Consider the following 23,502-nt stretch of genomic DNA (forward strand, 5'->3'; position numbering starts at 1 on the left):
AAGAATGCGCGAGCACACAAACACACAGGAAACGAGTGAATAGAATCAGGGAAGCCAATAGAGTAACAATAGTTAGTGAAGACATCAGTAATTTAAGAAAATCTTAGGGATGACATGTTGCTTATTCTGTATTGGTACAAGAGATATGTAATTTCAAAATAAAAGTAAAATTGTATGAGTGTTGCTGCTTCCAAGTAAACTTGTATGTGTGTGTGTATATATATATATATATATATGATATATGCATGTGAAATGAACATGGAAAATTATTAAAAATTGTAAATGTAAAAATACATAATTTTAAAAGGTGCATATGCTAGTTATATTTAATTTTTAATCACAGATTTTATGTAAGCCTGACTCCTACCTACACCTTGAGGATATCTGAACAGGAAAAGCATTTTTGAATTGCTTGTCTTCATATTGTAAAATATGAATAAAATTATGACTGTTGACTTCAGAAACATTCCACTGAGGTGCAAACCAAGTTTTAAAGATTAAAAAATATCCCATAACATTTTATTGTTAGTTAATTAGTATTTTTAGTAAAAAAATTACCTAGAAATGCAGAATGTTAGAAATGAAAAAGACATTGGGTATATCACATGATTATTATCACTTACTAAAATAAATTAGCTCTTCAAAACAATTGCTCTATAAAATGAATTTTGAAAGGATAATAATATGAATCATATTTGAGTGGGTAGGACAAAAGAATGGTACTTAAAGAATGGAATTGTTTCTATTTTGAACATGAATTCAGATTTAGAGTTTTGGTGTGTTCAAGTGAATAACAAAATTTATTATATTTCATCATCATAAGCAAAGAACTATATCTCTTAGATGAAAATATTTTTTCATATAAATGCATCTGGTAATGATAAATTTCACTAAACTATAGTTTTAGAGCAAATAGAGGTTGTAGATTTTAATATTGGGAATTGCAAAAACCAGAGAGTGTGATACCTTGGATTATACCTAAGAAATCAAAGTTCAGAGATAGTGAAATAATATATTTCACTTAATTCATTTCTACAGATGAAATACAAAGAAGTAAATGCAGAAGATAATGTTACCATAGGGATGCAATTTGTACTCCTGGGATTTTCTGACCTTCCAAACCTTCAAGGGTTACTCTCTGCGGTGTTCTCCATCATTTATGTGATTATCTTAACTGGAAATAGCCTCATAATAATAATAACGAGCCTTGACATTGCACTACAGAAGCCCATGTATTTTTTCCTACAAAATTTTTCCTCACTGGAAATCTGTTATGTGTCTGTCACCCTCCCTAGGATTTTGTTCAATCTTTGGACTCAGGATAGAAGCATTTCTGTGCTGGACTGTGCCACCCAAATGTGCTTCTTCCTCATGTTTGGAACTGCCGAGTGCTTCCTCCTGGCTGTAATGTCCTACGACCGCTATGTGGCCATTTGTAACCCTCTGCACTACCCTCTGGTCATGAACCACAAGATGTGTGTGCAGCTGGCAGTTGGCTCCTGGGTCAGTGGAATCCCAGTCCAGATAGGACAAACATGGCAAATATTCTCCCTGCATTTCTGTAACTCCAACCTAATTAACCACTTCTTCTGTGACATACCCCCCATTCTCAAGCTAGCCTGTGGGGACACTTCTGTGCATGAGGTGTCTGTCTATGCAGTAGTTATGTTGGTCGCTGCAGTCCCTTTTATGCTGATTCTTGCCTCTTACAGCAAAATCATTTCCACCATTCTGAGGCTGCCAACAGCCACAGGAAGAGCTAAGGCCTTCTCCACGTGTTCCTCCCATCTGCTGGTGGTGGTTCTATTCTTTGGATCTGGTACAATTACTTACTTAAGACCAAAATCCAATCATTCTGCAGGAACCGACAAACTACTCTCTCTTTTCTACACCATCGTGACTCCCATGTTTAATCCCATGATATACAGCCTTAGGAATAAGGATGTGATGGCAGCACTGAGAAAATTGTTACCTAAAAGATAGAGTTGTGACTTTAGTTGTGGTTCTTCTGACTTCTTGTCAGAGTTATTTTCTACATTCTCCCTCTCAGAAATTAATCATTCCCTGGTTATTGTATTTTTATTGCTTTGAATACTAGCCTGAAAATTACATGAATACACAGTAAACAAATTTTCTTGCCTTCAATGCTCCATGCCTAAAGAATAATCTTTTCTCAAAATAAAGCAAAATACACATCACATATTCTACATGAAAATTATGAGTTGAATTTAATATGCTGTTTGTGTTTTAGATATATCGAAAGGTCATTTACCTAAGTAATTTCCTAAATCAGAAAGCGTGTATTTATTGGTATTTGATTTTATCACATATGCATTTCTCAATAGTTTCAATATTGGATGTTAATTGAGTGAATGATTAGGTTAATGAGTATATGAATGAATTTTGGCATGCCATATGTTAGACTAAGAACAACCTCAAGATCTTATGTCAGCAACATTGGATTGTGATTGTTTAACCAGTTATGCACTGATTTGAAAGTACCCTACACAAAGAAAATATTATATGTAATTAGTCCTCTTCCGTATGACTTCTGTAAAAACAATTGATACAAGTCAACATTTCTATCTGTGTTTTACTATTTTACTTTCTATAAATTGATACCGTTATTGCTGTTATGGTCCCAGAGTAATTTTGAATTATTTCAACTTTCTCAGCTATACTCAAAATAGTTATTCTATATCAATTCATATTTTCCAGAGTATATATCCATCAGTTTAGATGCATCATTAAACATTGTCTATTTACTGTGATTACTACTGTACTACTTCCTGGAAAATGCAAAAAAACTCTATAACCATAAAATTCCATTTAGCGTTCCCACCCTTTGTACAATTATCATCATGTCTTTTACAACTATTTGGATAATATTCTCCACAATACATTTTATTTAAAAAATTTAAGGAAAGTGCCACAAGTTATTTCCACAATTACCTAAATTCAACACAGTTGCATTTACATTATTTTCCATAATCTGTCAGGTTTTAACCCTTTCAGCATTACTTGAATTTGTGTCTTCGAACTGCCATTATCAAGGAAACAATCAACCAGTGCATCATTAATGCTCATTGGTCTAATTCCAAATAGGTAACTAGTTTTAAGAGCTGTTTTATCTCCTCTGCCAATTATGCCATTTCCTAGCTAAAGTTATTAATGTACATGTGTATACAAGACAATGTTGGATTTTGTTCTGTTCATAGTTGTGTTTCTCCTTCATAAACCTTTATATCATCTACCATATAACATAACATGTTACTTTTATTTGTTTTGTATTTTATTAAAATATATAATATAAATGTTCTTATTTAAGCTTTCATGTTTCAAAAATTTGATGTATACTGTATGATAATGGCTAGTATGAGGAGAATAGTGATGATAAAGATAATGATTGTGCCAGAAATTTTGCAGTAATGTTTTCTAAAATATAATAAAGAAGGAATCACAAAATAATGGGGACAGCAGTGTCCTAGGAATTCAAATACCCAGGAATTCAAATTTTTTATTATCCAGTTCATGAAAGTGTTAAGCATTTAAATGTCATTTAACTACTTTTCTCAAAGCATTTACAAAATGGTGATTAAGTACTATTTCATATTAACACATTGAATTATGATAAGGCTTAACTATGAACATAGAATGAAAAAAATGGAAAAGAATTATTCAGGAAAAAGTGTTGCCTGTATTTAGGTACAGTTCTTGGAAGAATCACTAATTCTGTTTGTTATATATTTAAATTCATAGAGAAACTCATTACAGTGCTATTTTTGGAAAATGCACAATACAGATTTCCAGAAAAAGGAAATCTACTTCTCTACACATTGAAATTTCATTAGCCTAATGTATTTAGTTTTCAAATGTGTGCTAGTTCCTTAGTAAAAAATATTTTAAATTAATATCTAAAACTCATAAAATAGCATTAATCCAATAGAATTTGAATCCTTAGTGGTTTAAACAACTCTATTGTGGAATGTAGAGCCAAATACAGGTGAATAATTCATCAGTTATGGATCCAATCAAATGAAGAACAAATAAATTACTCATCCTGATTCATTGAGAAATTGTGATTAACACAGCATCTATCCCGCAAAGATATGTGCATCCTAATTCCTAAGAACCGTGAATGTGCTATATTATTTGACAAATGGAATTTTACAAATGTACTTAAGGTTTTAGTGTTTGAGGTAGGAAGGTTATTCAGGTGAGCCCAGTCTAATCACATGAGCCATATTCTCTGTGCTCTAATTATCAACAAATCACTATATCCATTCAATAAGTCACTCCTTCTATAAATTGCATTTTTCCATTCAGCTTGCACTTTGAGCACATGATATGCCCTCACATTATCAAATATCAGATTGTAATAATTAAATGAAATAATTAATAATTTAATAAACCAGATAAAGTAGTTAACTTGTCAGTGCCATAATGTTTATTACATGAGAGAGAGACCAATAAATTTTGTAATTCTTTTCCTGGCCTCTATGGCAATTCTAGCATATCTAATGGATGTTTTTGTTAATTATTTCTTGTATAGATTACCAAGTCTATAATTCAAAATCAAATTTCACATATTTTGAAGAAAATCCAAATTCCTTCTATTCTTGGAAGTATTTTGCCACAGGATTTACATGAGTCTCAAACTTGACATCCTGACCTATACTAGCAAAAAATAAATGCATCTACTAATTTTAAAATAGTTCATGGGAAATGTGTATTAATGAAAAACTATGCATGGGTTTCAATTTTCTGAATATAAAAATTTATCTTTTAATTCAATTTCCATTTCTTTTTTAAGTATCCATGTTCATCCAAAGGAAATAAAATAAATCTATTAGAAATGACTGAAACATATTTATTGCAGCACTGTTAATAATAATAATAGAAAAAGACCTAAGGATCTTCCAGTTGATGAATAGATAAAGAAAACATGGTACTTATTCATATTCTGAAAGAACAACCATTCAGTCATAAACAAAGTGAAATCTTGCTATTGGCCACATATGGATGGAATTTGTGATCATTATATTAAATGAAATAAGCCAGGTAAAGTAAAACAAGTACCCAATAATGCCATTCATAAGTGCAATCTATGTAATGTTGATTCAGGGCCAGCATTGTGGCATAGTGGGTAAAGGTGCTGTCTGTGACACCCAAATCTCTTATGGGTGCCACTTCTTGTCCTGGCTGCTCCTCTTCTGATCCAGCTCCCTAGTGACAAAAGTGCTAGAAGATGGCCCAAGTGCTTGAACCTCTGTTCCCACATGGGAGACCTGGGTGAGGCTTCTGGCTCCTGGCTTCAGCCTGATTCAAACCTGGTCACTGGGGCCATGTGGGAAGTGAACCAATGGTGTATCACTTCCTCTTGTTTACCCCCCGCCTCTGTGATTCTAACTTTCAAATAAATAAATAATTATTTTTTTAAAGTAAGTTGCCACCGCGGCTCACTAGGCTAATCCTCTGCCTTGCGGTGCCAGCACACCGGGTTCTAGTCCCGGTCGGGGCGCCGGATTCTGTCCCGGTTGCCCCCCTTCCAGGCCAGCTCTCTGCTGTGGCCTGGGAGTGCAGTGGAGGATGGCCCAGGTCCTTGGGCCCTGCACCCCAGGGGAGACCAGGAGAAGCACCTGGCTCCTGGTTTTGGATCAGCGCGGTGCGCCAGCCGCAGCGCACCGGCCGTGGCGGCCATTGGAGGGTGAACCAACAGCAAAGGAAGACCTTTCTCTCTGTATCTCTCTCTCACTGTCCACTCTGCCTGTAAAATAATAATAATAATAATAATAATAATAAGCTGCCTTCATGGTAGTTGGGACTGGAATGGTGGTTACCAAAGGCTGGAAACGTAGGGGAAAGGAAAGGACAGAGAAAGGAATTACAAAATTTCATAAAGTCACAGAAGAAAGAAGTTCTGGTGCTTTGCTGCACTGTAGGGTAAAAATACATAATGAGAATATACCACATATTTTTTCTAAAAATATATGGCTAGAAGACAAGGTTTTAGATTCTGTTACCATAAATAAATGATTACTATTCTAGGACATAGAGATGTTTACCTAATTTGAACATTTGGAACATGTTTAGGCATTTCAATATATTTCACAAATGTACGCAATATTGGGTATCATTTAAATAATTAAATAAAAAATTTCAGTTAATTGCTTTTGCTCATAATATATAATTAGTGGTGTAATTTCATTAAGTTAAAATGTTATAATTAAAATTTTGTGTATATTATTTGGTTTCCAAATAAGAATTTTTGATAATTTATTAAATATTAATATTATGATAGAGACCAAAAATATAGGGACAAATTGATTATTCATTTAGCATACCAGTTTTGATTTCTTGACAAGTTTTACAAAGTAACCCTGAAGTCTTTGCTATCGAAGTTGTATTTACAGCTGATATTTTCTGACATCTACTTTCATTCACTAATATTACTGCTACTTTATGTATTTTTAAAAGAATAACTAGTTATAGTGTGTTTTATTACATCACTGAATCAAATGTCAATAGGGAAATAACACTACTAATTATGAAATCCTGGGGAGAAAAAAAAATTCTTTCTCATTCTAACACTCGTCTATAAATCAATTTATTTTTAATAACACACACATCCTTTGCATATGCCATCATTAGTCTGATCATTTATCAGTTCCTTTAGTCCTGTGTACAAGACATGGTATTATAGTTGGTATACAAAAAAGATAAGCAAAATCACACATTGATTCTTTTTTTTATGAATTATTTATTTATTTGAAAGGTAGAGCTAGAAACAAAGAGCAGCAGAGACAGAGAGAGAGAGAGAGGTCTTCAATAAACTGCTTTATTCCCCAATGACCATAACTGCCAGGGCTGGGCCAGGCCAAAGCCAGTAGCTAAGAACTTCATCCAGGTCTCCCATGTGCGTTCAGAGGCCCAAGCACTTGGGCAATCTTCCAGTGCTTTCCCAGGCATGTCAGCAGGGAGCTGGACTGGAAGTGGAGCAGCCATGTCTTGAACCAGAGCTCATTGGGGATGCCAGCACCACAGGCAGAGGCTTATCCTACTACGTCACCACACTAGCATACATGCATTGACTCGTGCACACAGAGAGTAAATTGCCCTGTAGAATCAACAACCATTATTCAAATAAATAAATTAAAACATAATAGAATGTAATGACTACCGAAATCTGAATTACATCTTAGTGTACAACTGGAGCAAATTCGACCCTGATTTCTTTATTTGGATCCTCCTTAGTTCACATATTTATTCAAAGCACAGAATAGCCTTCTAAGTATACCTAATCAGTCACTCTTTCCAACAAAGTAACATTTCACACTGTTAGAATTCTGCAAAAGGAAAACAATGCAGAAATGGAGTGTATATGCAGAAACTCTACCTTAGTAACTGAATTTACTGTATCGGGATTTCAGCATGCCCCGTAGAGCAGGTGGTCATTTCACTCATATTTATGACATTATAAGGTATGAAATTACTTATGGAGCACTAGATTTCTGTCCAAGTAGGACAGAGCCTCACTTTCAGACTCACATATATTTTTTGCTCAACAAGCTGCCAATTGTAGATTTTTGTTATTCTGCACTCATTGTTCCCAAAATGCTGATCAATTTCCTCGCAGAACAAATCTCTTCTGTTAAATAGAAAAAAGTATTACATAAGCCCACGAAATAAGAAAATATTTAAAAAGTTTTCTAAATTGCTATAAGTAATAGTGAAACTCCTGTTTAATAATGACTTAGTAGGAGTTTATGGTAGAATAGCTGTATCAAGCTATCAGTTAAAGAATATAGTAAATATTTCAGAAAATTTGGTTTGGATGGGTGCATTTCTGCATGTGTTTATATATATATATATAATTTCTCATTTATGAACTTAGATTACTAGATAAGGGAAGAAGCCAGTTAGCTCTAGTTCATATATTAAGTCAGTACCTGGATAAACAGTGTCACATTTCCTACAGTTAAGTTACATCTAAAATGGGAGAAACTGTACCAGCATCATTGATTGTTAAATAGTTAACTGAGTTAATGCAATGAAGTGCTGAAAATAGTATTAGGCCGATTTAAAGTAATTGAGAGTTGTTACAGAATAATTCACATTAACTCTTTTTCCAACAGGTCACCTCTACCCATGAGTTCTGAACTTGGGCTCCTGTTAAGCTGGCTATGCCATCATCTCCTTCCATAGCCATCATAATTAGATACAGGGACCTCATCAGCCACACTGAGAGGTTCTCTGACATTTACTGGATCTGGGAAATCACAAGCAGTCTGTGCATTGAAGTGGGTGGAAGATGGTCCGTAGGACAGAGGTAACTGATGTTTTGCTGCTCACTAGTGGAAGTGCTTCCAGTACATGCTCCAGGGATGAAGATACTGAAAGTACAATAATCACTGGCATTGATACTTTCATGAGATATCACTTGCAGGAAACCAGTTTCACAAAAGAAACCTACAAGAAGTATACCAAAGAGAAATCAATCAAGGTCAACTTGAAGAGCAGAGACCAAAAGGAGTAAAACCGTTTATGACAGGGCTGCAGAATAAATCAAATACATCCTTGCCAATTTCAAAAGCTAATAGTTCCATGTTGGTAAAAATACGAATTCAGATGGCATGGTTGCTCCAGTACACTGCCTTGAGGATGGTATAAAAATTGTTCAGAAATGGAAAAATGCTAGCAAATTTGGCAATCCGTTTGAATCTGCCATCATTCATCATGATAGGCTCCTGCTTGTCATCCATACATCAGGGCTCCCAAGAAATGGGATTGATGTTATCTTTAGGTCTTTATTTATTTGGACTATAATTCACTTTGAGTGCAGGCACTGTTTTTAAAGAAAAAAATAACACTATCATGTAATGTTATTTGCATTTAATCTCAAAAAATATGTTTCACATTAACTATAATATCTTTTGGAAAATAAGACAGAAAGAGGCAATGCACTGGGAAAGGAAATAATACAAAATCAAATAAATTTGTTGAGGTGAAGTTTAAGAAGTTAGTGATTTTCTATCCCTGATATATTGTAAAATAATGTGGTAACTTTCTAAGTAGCTTTTTGAAAGATTTAGGCAAAAGATTGTTGTTTCCTGGATCTCTTGTTGCTTATATGAGAGACTATAAAAATATGGAAAATCTTTCTCTGGTATATCAGAAACAGAGTAGATATTAATATGTCAAACAATTTTCTTTATGTCCTCATCAATACCCATACAACAGTGAACCATGACACAAAGAACATGTATTTGAAGAATGAAATTAGAAGATGTGTATTCTTACAAAATGTGTTACAGTAACAGTTTTGCAATACATAATTATTATTCTATGATAGTGGGTATTTGTAAGCTGCAACCTGGAGATACCATGTGTAAAAGTATGTTTAAATTAATGGAATGTTTATTGTAAAAATCCAATGGATATAACCCAAATCAGTTTTTATGTCTGTATAAATTCCCCTAAGACCCTTACCTTGGGGTTTCTTACAATCTCTCTCACTTTCTCTCTCATTTATTTATTTATTTGTTTAATTATAAGGCAGAGATCGAGGAGGGGGGGTCTTTCATAATGTTTCACTCCTTAAATGTCTACAACAATCAAGACTGGGCCAGGTCAAAGCAATTAACCAGGAATTCCTTCAGGTCTTTTGTATGGGAGGTAGGAACCCTACTTGGGCCATGTTCTGCTATGTTCTAGCATATTAGCAAGGACCTTGATGGGAAGCCAGGATAGCCAGGACTCAAACCAGTACTCTGATGTTGGATGTAGGCATTTTAAACATCATATTAATCAGCTGTGCCACAATACTCCCCCATGATGCTTCATATAAGAATCCAAATATTCATAACTACGCATGCACTTTTATACACTCTAATGCTGTTACATTTCAGATTTATTTAGCCAAAGAATAATTATTCTTGGTAATAGATGATCACATACAACAGTAGGGTGAACATCAAGTTACATATGAACATCTTTGCTACACCACTATCTTTTCACGTTCACTAACTACATTACCTAATTTATACGACTTAAAAAAAATAACAATTTCCAAGTAAGAGAACATTTAGAATTAAATTGTGCCAGTGGTTTTTCAAGATTAAAAAGAACTACCAATGAGTTATTTGGAGTAGCATTTTTTTTTCTTTTTTCTTTCTTTCTTTCTTTTTTTTTTTTTTTTTTTTTTGACTGGCAGAGTGGACAAAGAGAGAGACAGACAGAGAGAAAGGTCTTCCTTTTCCATTGGGTCACCCTCCAATGGCCACTGCGGCCAGCGTGCTGCAGCCGGTGCACCGCCCTGATCTGAAGCCAGGAGCCTGGAGTAGCATTTACATAGATAAAACTTTGATTCATCTGTGCCAGTTTACTAAAGACCCTGAAGATGCTATGACCAGTTTAGCTTGCAGATATCTATCTTAAGAAAAACAAATCATTATCCATGTGTTATCCTTAAAAATCAACCTCATACTTATGCCCCATCTAAATAGAAATAATTCCTACATCAAGGCATTTCAGTTCTTTGTTGTTACTTACATTTTGTAGCTTAAAGTAGTTAACAAATAATTAGTATGCAATTATCTTTGTTAATTATTTTATTAAGGACCTTAGGAAGTTGTTTTTTTTTTTCAAATCCACAAATCTCATTCCTAACAGCTAATTGTAGAATAGAAATTCTTGCATAAATATTATACAGAACTACAAAGAATCTACTGAGTGTAGACAATCTGACATAGTCAAGCAATAATACAGTGCTTGGTGAAGAAGTTAGCATTTAAAGATTCCATGGATATAAATGTTCACAGAATTATTGTATATATCATCCCAAACTCAGAAATAACCCAGATATTCATCAGCTGTTGAATGAATCTTGAAAACATTATACTAAGATAAAGAAGACTAAGATGAAAAGTCAGATATTCTATGATGTTATTTATATTTGATGTGTTGAGATGAAAAATGTTCTGGAAGTAGGTATGGGAAAAGTCTGTAAAAGGCTGTGAATATATGAATACTAAAAAACAAAGAAGCATTTGCTTTAAAAGTGTGCATTTATAGTATATGGAGTAAGTCTCAATAAATACGCCACTGAAAACCAGACATAATTTCATGGAGATAATGTGGATATTGCTTCAAAATGGAAGAAAAATTAATACTAGAAAGGAGTTGGAAATGATTGTATGGGGTATATCTGAGTTTCAGTAGATTCTATTTTACAGGCAAAGATGTTCTACTTCATAGTACAAAAATGTATATATATATATATACACATATAGCAGATTAATTTTCAGTTTTAGCAGATTAATTTTCACTTTTCATCCTGATCAAATTCATTACAGCAATGAAGAATTAAAGTTCAAACTTTTCAAGAAGTTTTGACATAGTCATGAGGGAAAATACAGAAACAAAAAAAATAATTAATCAGATTATCACACAAACCAATACCTGAGGGAAGTAGCTCCAGAGAATTAAATCCCCAGTGCTACTCTGGAAAATAAAATTCTATCTGCTTTGTGTTCAGGTACCAACGACCTGAGCATCTCAGGTAAGTTCCTGAATTTTCAAATACAAGGAAACAAATTAAAAACACCCTATTTTTCTGAAAAAATATGAGTTATTTGTTAATTAATCATTTTACTCCACTTTACCTAGTTCAACACAATTTGAAAGCTGTTGACCGGAAATAATATTTTATTATCATAAATAAAGGACTCTAGTGGAAATTATTAGTGTCTAAAATTATATTTTAATGATTTTATTTTAATCTAGATTAATGATAGATTTTTTATTCATTTTTTCATTGAGCTAGGATATGTGTGAATTTAAGGTTTTTTGTGTTAATTGAAAATTAACAATATGTGAAAAAAATTCAGATGTACATGAACCTCATGCTATGTATATTTAAACCTAAAGAATCCAGCACATATTCATCGTCCACATTCTAATTCCCCTAGACCAATATGCATTCACACACACAAATATATGCCACATAGATAGATACACAGATACCAAGAAGAAAAGTCCATGAATCTCAATACTATGTGTTGACACTTACTACATTTACATGTTTTTATATAAAAGTTCATCCAAAATCCAATGCAGAGAGCAGGTAGTTATCCAAGTGATTAAGTCACACATGTCCACATTGGAGTACCTGGGTTCAGTACCCAATTTTGACTCCAGCGTCTTGCTAATATAGACTGTGGGAAATAATAGCAATAACTCAGATTTTTGGACGTCTGCCACCCGCATGGAAACCTGGACTGAGTTACCTGTGCCTGGCTTTATCCTCAACCCAGCCCCAACTGTTGTGTGGGCATTTAGGGAGTGACCCAGTGAATGTGAGTTCTTTGTGCTTATCTTCTCTGTCTATCTCTTTCTTTTTCTCTGCCTCTCAAACAAATAAACTCTTTAAAAGTCAAATATTCCTGTTAAATAGTGATGAGTCTACTTTTTAGCACTTCACTTTGAATTAAGAGGAGACTCATCCTTCGGTACCAGATTTCTGATGTAAATGGTAATGAGCACATGATAAATCAATAATAATATATATTATAAGTTAATAATATATATTTTATATCTTATTAAATAATAAAGACAGCATAGACCAGAAACAATGCATAATAACATAGTAATTCTCCTTATCATCAAACAATGACATATTGATTTTATTTAGAATTAATGCAATAATAAATTTTTTTTCAAATATTTGGAAAACATAATGATTGTAGTTACTTTCTTGTTATTGTAAATCTCACAAGCATAAGAAATGTGTAGTTCTGTTACTTATAGTGTGACTGTATAATTTTTTCTTGCATAATGTCTGATTAATGAAATAGTGATACATTAACTATATGAGTGCACTCCCTGTGATATGAAAGATAAAGTGAAGAGAAGTAAATAAATTTGTAGAAACTTTCAAATTAATGAATGGTATCTAGATTTCAATAAAATTTCCAACTAGCTAGCTTAAATTTCTTTATCATTATCAACTATACTGCCTCTTTGCAGAGTAACACATGTCAGGTTATTTTGCTGAGAACTAAAATCAAAATTGCAAATACACATGGTGTTTTCTTACTGATATTTTACAGATGCATAGAAGAATTAAACATCTACCTGTAATTGTTTTATCATTTCATCAAAAGTTAAATAGGAATAAAGAGATATGGACAGAGGAAACTGTTCCTCCTTGAATGAATTCATTTTCCTGGGAATCACTACTAACACTGATACCAAACTGATTCTTTTCAGTGTGTTTCTGCTTGTGTATCTCATTAATATCCTGGTAAATCTTGGAATGATCATCTTAATTAGACTGGATTCCCGGCTGCACACCCCAATGTACTTTTTCCTCAGCCACCTTTCCTTCTGTGACCTCTGCTACTCCACTGCAATTGGGCCCAGGATGCTGGTCGACATATTTGCCACAGACAAGTCCATTCCCTTCTATGGCTGTGCTCTGCAGTTCCTGATCTTCTGTATCTTTGCAGACTCTGAGTGTCTGCTGCTGGCAGTGATGGCCTTTGATCGCTACAAGGCCATCAGCAACCCCTTGCTCTACACAGTCAACATGTCCAGCAGGATGTGCTCCCTGCTCATGGCTGGGGTTTACCTGGTGGGAATGGCGGATGCATTGATACATACATCATTAACATTCCGCTTATGCTTCTGTGGGTCTAATGAGATTAATCATTTCTTCTGTGACTTGCCTCCACTGTTCCTCCTTTCCTGTTCTGACATTCAAGTCAATGAGCTGGTATTATTCACCATTTTTGGTTTTATTGAACTGAGTACCATTTCGGGAGTTCTTGTCTCTTATTGTTACATCATCTCATCCGTTTTAAAGATCCACTCTGCTGAGGGGAGGTTCAAAGCTTTCTCCACCTGCACCTCCCACTTAACTGCAGTTGCCATTTTCCAGGGCACCATGCTCTTCATGTACTTCAGGCCAAGTTCTTCCTACTCTCTAGATGAGGACAAGATGACCTCACTGTTTTACACCCTAGTGATTCCCATGTTGAACCCTCTGATTTACAGCCTGCGGAACAAGGATGTGAAAGAGGCCCTAGAGAAACTGAAAAATAAAATGTGTTCTTGAATACTTAGGTTCTATTTACATATAACTCATAGTTGTTCCTTTGTAAAATTTATATTGCATGGTACACAAGAAATGAAATTGTGACAAATAGTTTAATAAAATGAGAACTTTTTAAAAACTGATGATAGGAAATATTACACTTCTCCAAATAAAACTATTGATCAGGAAATATTGCAGTTCCCCAAACATGTCATGTTTAGATATGTGTTTTTAATTAATATTTGGAGAAAACACTGTGGAAAATATCCTTAAATCTCAAATGTGCCAAAAATTTATTGTCTTCTCACTCAGACATTATTTCAGGTATCCTTAGATTTATTAAGTTTCTTTAATTGCATATTTTAACATGTAGATTCTTTGTAGTTTCATAGAATGCATTGATTTAAACTCCCTGAATGTCTGATATTTAATGACAAATTATTTGTAGTATTTCTAGTAAATTTACAATATTAAAATAAATAAAACATTGGGTAAACAGCTTATAATGCCTGTTCTATCTATGGTTCTACAGAAATGGACAACACAACATCAAACTCTTTATCTATATTAGCCTGCCTATTTAAATGCTGATTATTTTCCTTTGCTATGAGGGTACTTAGAATGTTCATGGGGAAAGTGGAATTAGTAGATAAGCTTTGTTTGGTTAAAAGATTTTGAACTACATCATAGATTTTTCTTGACACACATTTTCCATGAATGAGGACCCCTCCAGTGCACATTTCATAAACTATTTGTACCAAACTAAGCTAACATTTTAGACCTATTTGCCATGAACTTTCAAAATTATTTATTGAGCTTCATTTACAGAGACGGGGGTGAAAATCTTCCATCCAGTGGTTCACTTCTCCATTACCTGCAATAGCTTAGGCTAGGTCAGGCTACAGCCAGGAGGATAAAACTTCTTTTGGATCTCCCACATTTCAGTTGCACTCACCATTTGATCCGTCATCCACTGCCACCCCCAGGGAGTGTTATCAGGAAGCTGTAATCACAGGATGGAACTCCAACTCCAGTACTCCGGTGTGAGAATTGTGCGTGCCCCAAGCAACCGTGCCATGAATCTTTTATGACCCTCATATCTCCTATCTCTAAACCACCTTCTTTTCACATATCCAATGATGATATGATAAAAATTACTGTCTTTCTACAATATTGTCAGAGACTGCTTATAATGAGCTAAATTACAGTCACTATCCGGTATCTTGAATCCTTCCTTTGCACTTGCCTCTTAACTCCCTTAACAGAAGACAATGTATATTTATTACATTTATTATAATAATACAGCAAGTAGATCCATGCTGGTAGTAAATACTTTGGCTATAATAGAACAGTATTAATGTTCAAATGAACCAGTAAGTAGCAATTTTGTCCTGTGTTAAAGTCAGATGCAGCAACTTTTAATCTCCCCGGACATCCTTCTCTCTCATACTCTAGAGCCTACTATGAACACTTTAACCAATGTTACTCTAAATTACAGTGGTATTTAACAAGGGAATCTTCCCTTATAGAATGCATGTCCTCCTCTGAAAAAGATGGAAGTAACATAGACTATTTCTAAAGTCATTTCCAGCTAGTGCTTTCTGAACCTATAAACCCTGGTTATATTTCTTTGGGAATGTGCTTACATTATTGAAACATTTTGAAAAGAAAAAAAAAATGATTGGGTCACTTCAACCTCATACAAAAGAACTGAGCTAACATCTTTGGGCTATCTTGACTTGAAATAGTAACAATGATGTATGTTTGAAAATAGGAATTACATTAGGTCAAACACTGAAACATGGTCCTTTTAACTTGAGTCATATTCAAAATCAAAATTTCAGAGACTTTATTGGAGGTGGATAAACACCACTATTCATGTGGAAATAATTAAAATTAAAGCCTTAGTACAGTATTATGACGCACTTAGACAATGGTTGCTTTGTAAAACTGTGTGATGATAACCTATACAGCTGTACATTTAAATGCCAAAGACCCCATCCCTCCATGAATACCGAAGATGAATGACTATATCCACATAACGACATAGAAAGTTATTCACCGCTGAATTATTTTAATAGCATAAAATGGTAAGCAATCCATATATTATATCAGGAGTTGCAAACTTCCCCTTTGAGATTTTATAGTATATACTTCAGGGTTTTCAGTTCATATGAGCTCTCACAATCACTCAGGTTTTCCCTTTTTTGTCGCAGAAGCAGTCATAGTTAAGACATTAATAAAACAGTGCTCAGAGTTCTAACAAAAAAAATTTATGGTCCATAGTTTGCTGATTTAGTAATGATTTTTTCTAATCTGGTTCTCAGTGAAGAGATGTCTCTATTCCTCAAATTATATTGACAAGATATATTTTAATGGATCATTTCTTGTACATACATTATACTCTAAATAGGTTTTCTAAAAATAAATTGACTTTCAACTTTTAAGCCAGGTATGATTGTTTTATTTTTAAATCTAGTGGTTTCTTGTATCCAGTAAGTGTTGAAAATATGTTTGTAAAATGAATTAATATCCTGCACAAATTTTATGGACTATATAAGTACATAATTAATTGTTGCATTACTGGAAGCACTACCTTGGTTGTAGGACAAAAATATCTTTATTAATCCACAGGCATATCAAGTCCTTCTTACAGCACTTATTATGATTTAATATCAGTATCATGCAACAAACTTTTCAAAATATTCCAGGATGCAGGCAAATTGTTATTTTCTGAAGAAGGCAATTTCCTAGGTGGCTGTCAACTACTTACTATAATTGTGTTGCAAGTCACTGGAGCACCACAAAACCTCAGTCTGTTTACTGTTTTTACACGTGATTATTTCCTAATGAATAAAATTTTCCTGAAGACATTATTTTTTCAATTGTTTAGGAGCATCACTCTCCACGAAAACCCAAAACCCTGTGGGAGTTGAATTTGATCATTCAGTTTGTATCATTAATATAGCTGTACAGATGACACTTTAAATTGGAGTGGCAGTGGGTGGCAGTCAGTCAAATCAGAGTGGGTGGGTTATATTCCGCCAGCTTGACCTGCAGGAGCCCCTTCCTTAGGAGGCTGATGCTGTTTTAACTTCTTGATACATACTGCATCATAAAGGAAACTGGAATGCATCAAGCCAACTCAATGAATCCAGGAGCAAAGATCCATTTGTGGTGTAATCCACTTACAGGGAGAAACAGAATAGGCAATTCTGCAGATAGAAAAGAGAATAAAGGTACCCATATGTTGAAGGGAGGGAGAGGGAGTGGGTTGTTATGAGTGGAATAAAATATTCTAAGCAGGCAGGGGATGGTCATACAGTGCTGAGAATTTTCCACCATGTGAATTTTACCTGGATTTACTAAAAAGAAAGGAAAACCATCCTGGGTCCTGGCAAAACAGAAAGTGACCTTAGGGAATTTAGCATCCCTGAGGACGAGGAAGTACTTGAAGGAAAAATGAGCCTGAAAAGACAGCAGAAAACAGTGACCAAGAACAACTTCATATTCCTCATATATGCACTAGAGAAGAAATAATGATCTGTAAAGCTCTTGGGTAATACAAATGCATCAGTTTCTTAAGACTGGTGGAGTACTTGCTGCTAATCACTTAGGTGGTTTGAGCTTACCCTCATCAATATCTCCACTGGATTACATGGGCATTTTAGAATTAAGATCACCACAAACATTGAAATACACAAACACATTTAGTTTCCATTAACAAACAACAATCTACAAGTTGACTGAAAATATTTACAAGCTATATATTGAACAAGGAGTTAGTACATAGCAAATATAAGTACATACTAATTCATAGCAAAAACTAAAGGTGTTATACAATTGTTGAACTCTTTATTTAGTATAATCTTATGTATATACAGCTAAACAAAAATAGATCCTGGTAAAAAATAAGATGGGAATAGGAGAGGGAGGACGAAGGGTGGGACTGCGAGTGGGAAGAATCACTAGGTTCCTAAAGTATTTATGAAATGCTTGAAGTTGGTATACTTTAAATAAAAGATTTCTGGGAAAAATGCACTAAACACATTTTTCAAAGAACACACACAAATGGCCAACAGGTACATGGAAAATGCTCAACAACAGTCATCACCAAGGAAATGCAAATCAAAGCAACAATGAGATATTGCTTCACTCCAGCAGGATTGGTTAATATAAAAAAGGTGAAAAATAAGGAGTGTTGGTGCGGATCTGGAGTACAGGGAATTCTGTTGATGAAAACGTAAATTAGGATATGAATTATGCAAAACAGTATGCAGTTTCCTCAAAGAACTAAAAATAGAATCACCATATGATCCAGCAATCCAACTATACACTATATGTACAAGGGAGACAGAATCAGTCTGTCATAGAGACATCTGGACTCTAATGTTTGCTCCAGCACCATTCACAAAAGCCAAGAAATGGAATCAACTTAAGTTACCATCCATGTTGAATGGTAGAGAAACTGTGGCATATTCACACAATGGAATAATACTCTTCCTTAAAAATGATTAAATCTTGTCATCCACATCATGTATGGAAATCCAAGTCATTACATTAAGCAAGATAAACCAATCACAGAAACACAAATATCATATGATATCGCTCATATAAGGAGTCTTGAAAAAAAAGATGACCTCACATTATAAAAACATAATGGTGGTTTCCAGATTCTCTGAAGGTAAGAAAATAGAGGATGTGTGGAAAGGCTGATTAATGGCTACTAAGTTATAGCTACATAGGAATAAGAAGACTTGATTGTATTCCACTATAGAGTGACTGCAGTCAATACTGCTGTTCTGTAAATATTTCTACAAAAATTAGAAGATACAATTTTAGATATTTTCACTATAAAGAATTATTAAACATTTAAGGAGATAGACGTATTTACCATGACTGGAGATTATACAATCCATACATCCATCATAACCTTACATAGTACCCATAGATATGCACGTTTATTGCCTATAAGAATTCCCATTAAAATGAATTAAATAAAATTATTTAGAACCCCTTTTGCCAAAATTAAAAGGGTATTAATTTCAGTGGTATTAGATTGATGAAATCCCCACCTCACTAGAAAGCAAGGGGTGTGTACAACGAAGAAAGTAAACAAATGGGAAGCACCCATGCAGGCAAGCAGAAAACGTAACTCCCAGGTGGGGTTTCAAAAATGACAAGAAATTATCTGGACTACTCAGTGCATAAACAACTACATGCCAAACATAGCTTACTTATCTCTGTCCTCAACTTCCACACTTGCTGGCTTAATCACAATTAAACAGACTCAAGGTATGCACCTGATGTGGCTATTTGTTGTTACCCATCTTGAAATATCGGTAGAGAGGAGGCATTTAATGAACACAAAAATATGTACTTGTAAGAGCACTTTCTTGACTGATACATTATAAAATATCACTTAGGACATGGTCAATCCAGAAAGCTTCCCCAAGGCTGCCAGTTTGCATCATTTCAGTGGAGATTATTTTTCTGATTTTTCCATTTACTCCCTGGAATGGTACAATTCAGAGCTCATCCATCGCACCTTCATTACTCCAATGTTGACTAAGTTCAGTTTTTCAGTTTAAACAAATATAGCCACATTTCTGGGGTTGGCATTGTGACATAATGAGTTAAGTTTACACTTGCAACACTAGCATCCTGTATCGGTTCTGGTTTGAGACTTGGCTGCTCTGCTTCCGATCAAGCTCTCTGCTAACATGCTTGGGAAAGCAGTGGAGGATGGCCCAAGTCCTTGAGCCCCTGCATCCACATGGAAGATCTGGAGGAAACTTCTGGCTCCTGGCTTCAGTCTGGCCCAGCACTGGCCACAGTGACCATTTGGGGAGTGAACCAGTGGATGGAAGATTCTCTCGGTGACTTTCCCTCTCTCTGTAACTCTGCATTTCATATGAATAAAATAATGCTTTAAAAAAGAATCCACATTTCTGCAAATAGCTATTCTTATTCTTTCTATACTAACCATCAGGATTGAATTTTTTCCTTATTTAAAAATGATTTAGTTGATGTCCCTGAGAACTTAGATTTCTAAAATTACTAAAATCATTGATTTTATAAAAAATTAAGGTATAATATGAACACACTTTTGTATGTTTATGATATAGTTGTGTATATATATATATATATTTACATATACATCTATAGAAATGCTTAGTCTTCCCACTAAATCATGTTTTAATTAAAATAATGCTTAAAATAATGGTTAAAAATCAACATAGGCATGAATAATTGTATATATCCTAGATGCTAGATTACAAATCAATAATCAAAATTTCCAACAACTGGCACAATGAAGGGAGCTGGTTGGTGGTTTTTAATCAGGTGGGGAGGTGTGACTCTGCCAACATGGCGAATGCACACCAATTTGCGCCAGCACCAGTGTTCTCCACAGTTTTTGTTGTTTCTTTTCTATGTGTCACATTCAAAACAGCAGGACTGCTCCCCATTGCCGCCCCAGGGAGGTCACTATCACATGTGTTGGACTGCTGTGCTCATGTGAGTTAGCAGTGGGAGATCTCTTGCTGTGTGATTAGGGTGTAGATGTTCTTTGTTCCTGTGTGGGTTGGAGCTAGCGTCGGATACATAATCAGATCATGAGATGGATGAAAGTCAGGTCTACAGGAGCTTGATTTTTGAGTCCTGCCTCATGCTGATAGAATATCCTGCTGAATCTGTGAATCTGTATGACCATGATGTCTGACAAAACAAAACCACATTGGTGTGTGGTATATATGATACAAAAACTCCTAGATCAACATGGTTTTTACCTACAATCATAATTAATCAGGCTGTAAATAAAATGTGGAGGTCAGAGTGCCCCTTCTCATAATTACAACTGTTATACGTCATAACCCACTGAGAGTATTTTTGATTCATATCCTTGAAATATTGACCCTGTTGTGTTTGGAAGCCTCGTGCACATGGAAGAAATGCTTCTACCAAGGAGAAGTCATTGTCCTACTGCATTTTATGTAGAAGCTATCCCATCATTGGGTTAAATTTCCCCTGTGGTTGGAACAAGCAGAAAGAAATCTCTGCACTGACATGCATACTTGATTTTGCTTACAAAGGTGAAATGGGTTGCTGCACACAAATTAGAGTACCTAATAACTAATGTACTGAAGTGAAATTGACATTTCAAGATTTGATGATTGTTTATAGCCCTGATTTCTACTGTTGAGGAACAGGGTTTTTGTTTTTGTTTTTTCTTCATACTATTTGTTTAACTCTTTACTTAGTGTAGGGTTAATGTTATGAGTATTAAGTGGACTGAAAATAGATCTTTGTAAAAGTTAAGAGTGGGAATAGGAGAGGGAGGAAGAAGAAGGGTGGGAGTGTGGGCAGGAGGGAAGGTAGGGTGGGAAATATCACTATGTTCCTAAAAATGTATATAGGAAATACATGAAATTTGCATACTACAAATAAAGTTTTAAAAAGAAGTCCATTTCTGTACTCTCCAATCTCCAGTAGAAGACACTGAGAAATTGAGGAAAACAAATAAACCAGAACCACCACACATTTTAATATGATGATAATAAAGGTATGGATGGTTAAGAGAATGAAAATACTGGCTGGGAGAATATTTGAAATGCACTTGAAGTGCAAGGAATTTTGAAAGCACAACTGTAAGAGAAGAAATAATTAATAAATGTACAAAATATTTGAATAAATACTTTACAAAAGGGGATATACAGAAGACAAAGATATTCATCACTATTAACCATTATTAAAATGTAAATTTAGTCCAAAATGAGATAATGTTACACATTATAATATTGAAAGTTAAAAGTGAGAAAAATCACAAAATGACATAATGCCAAATTGGTGAATAAACCTACACTCTGAATAGTTATAATAGATTTTGGTATATAGGCATGACGCTTCTAAAATCTGAAATATGTTAATTCATTAATCTTTATAAATACATACATGCAAATACATTCATGTTTTCTATAGTTAGAGTAGACATTCTCCTCCATTGTACTTTCTCTGTGACTGTATCTATAGTACAGGTGTCACAGACATTTATTCTGTTATTTTATAAGTAAGTTTTTGACCGTACTTGAAGATTTTAGATTTTGAGCACTGGAAAAAGTCTCTACAGAAATAGAGAATTTTATCCAATCGGATGGCAGACCAGGAATGCTTTCTTGGCCTCTCTTCTAGCTTAGTGTGGTCTTATGTTTAAATTTTAGATGAAGGATTAGCCTGGAAATTCTGCGTGCCTTCTCTAGTCTAAACAACTAAAAAAGGTGGAAGTAAGAGAACTTCTCTTCATTTTCCTCCCATATGAGTAGTCTGAGTCTGATGAGACCAATGTGGATACTCAGACAGAAGATTTATGTTGGGCCGGTGCCGTGGCTCAATAGGCTAATCCTTCGCCTGCGGCACCAGCACACCGGATTCTAGTCCCTGTTGCCCCTATTCCAGGCCAGCTCTCTGCTGTGACCCGGGAGTGCAGTGGAGGATGGCCCAGGTCCTTGGGCCCCTGCACCTGCATGGGAGACCAGGAGAAGCTCCTGGCTCCTGGTTTCAGGTCAGCGAGGTGCGCTGGCCGCGGCACACCAGCCACAGCAGCCATTGGAGAGTGAACCAATGGTAAAGGAAGACCTTTCTCTCTCTCTCTCTCTCTCTCTCTCTCTGCTTGTCAGAAAAAAAAAAAAGATTCATGAATATGAATACTTTCCATTCAGCACTACAACTCTTGCATCTGAGTATTCAATAACAGAGAAATAAAAGTCTCTCTAGTTTAAAGCACTGTATATTTGATTTTTAAAAAATATTTTAGTTGATATCATAAGCAAAATGTAGTTAAACTTTTCTGATGTTTTGAATGCTTATATTTCTTAATGATTATAAAAAATGAATAGAGCCTGGGAATTTAAAGAATTAGTGCAGCCAGTGTATTTTTGTTTCTTATACCAAACTCTTTGAGTGGCAGGCAGAATAGTTTACTTCAATTAGAATATTACGTGGGAATGGAGTTGATCCCCAGGGCAGAGAATACTAAGTATGTTCAGAGTATTACTAGCTATTACAACAGAATGTATGAGAGAAGCTGATTATATAAAAATATATCTGTTATACACAAACATGTTCGCTAACATTTAAAAAAAGCTTTCTCATTTTCCTCTCTTTTTCCAGTCATTAAAGGTTAGTATTGTATTTAACATCATTCAGAATAGGTAAGCATGAGCTACTTTTGTCCAACGCAAACTTATTTTTAAATGCCTATATTTTTAACACCAGAAAGGATCACTTAATTATAGAAAATTTATAAATTTACTATTGTTTTTTAACTTCAAAAACTTTATTCAAATACTGTCCGTTATTTTCTTACTTTAATTATTTTTAAGTTAAATAATGCCAAAAGGCAAAGTACT

The 23,502-nt window shown here is 34.6% G+C and overlaps 2 protein-coding genes across 2 annotated transcripts; both read left to right on the forward strand.

Annotated features, from left to right (window-relative positions):
* The first annotated feature begins 1,032 nt into the window (after window positions 1-1,032).
* LOC133764278 (olfactory receptor 10AG1-like) lies at window positions 1,033-1,983 on the forward strand. Its single transcript, XM_062197950.1, has one exon. The coding sequence runs from the start codon at window positions 1,039-1,041 to the stop codon at window positions 1,981-1,983; it is 945 nt and encodes a 314-aa protein (XP_062053934.1). The 5' UTR covers window positions 1,033-1,038.
* An 11,200-nt stretch (window positions 1,984-13,183) lies between these two features.
* Window positions 13,184-14,116, forward strand: LOC133763655 (olfactory receptor 5W2-like). Its single transcript, XM_062197453.1, has one exon. The coding sequence runs from the start codon at window positions 13,184-13,186 to the stop codon at window positions 14,114-14,116; it is 933 nt and encodes a 310-aa protein (XP_062053437.1).
* Window positions 14,117-23,502: the final 9,386 nt, after the last annotated feature.

This window comes from Lepus europaeus, chromosome 7 (genome assembly GCF_033115175.1).
Source record: "Lepus europaeus isolate LE1 chromosome 7, mLepTim1.pri, whole genome shotgun sequence".
NCBI classification, from domain to species: Eukaryota; Metazoa; Chordata; class Mammalia; order Lagomorpha; family Leporidae; genus Lepus; species Lepus europaeus.

Coding starts and splice junctions, on each gene's coding strand:
- LOC133764278 (XM_062197950.1), top strand. CDS start 1,039: ATGAAATACAAAGAAGTAAATGCAGAAGATAATGTTACCATAGGGATG.
- LOC133763655 (XM_062197453.1), top strand. CDS start 13,184: ATGGACAGAGGAAACTGTTCCTCCTTGAATGAATTCATTTTCCTGGGA.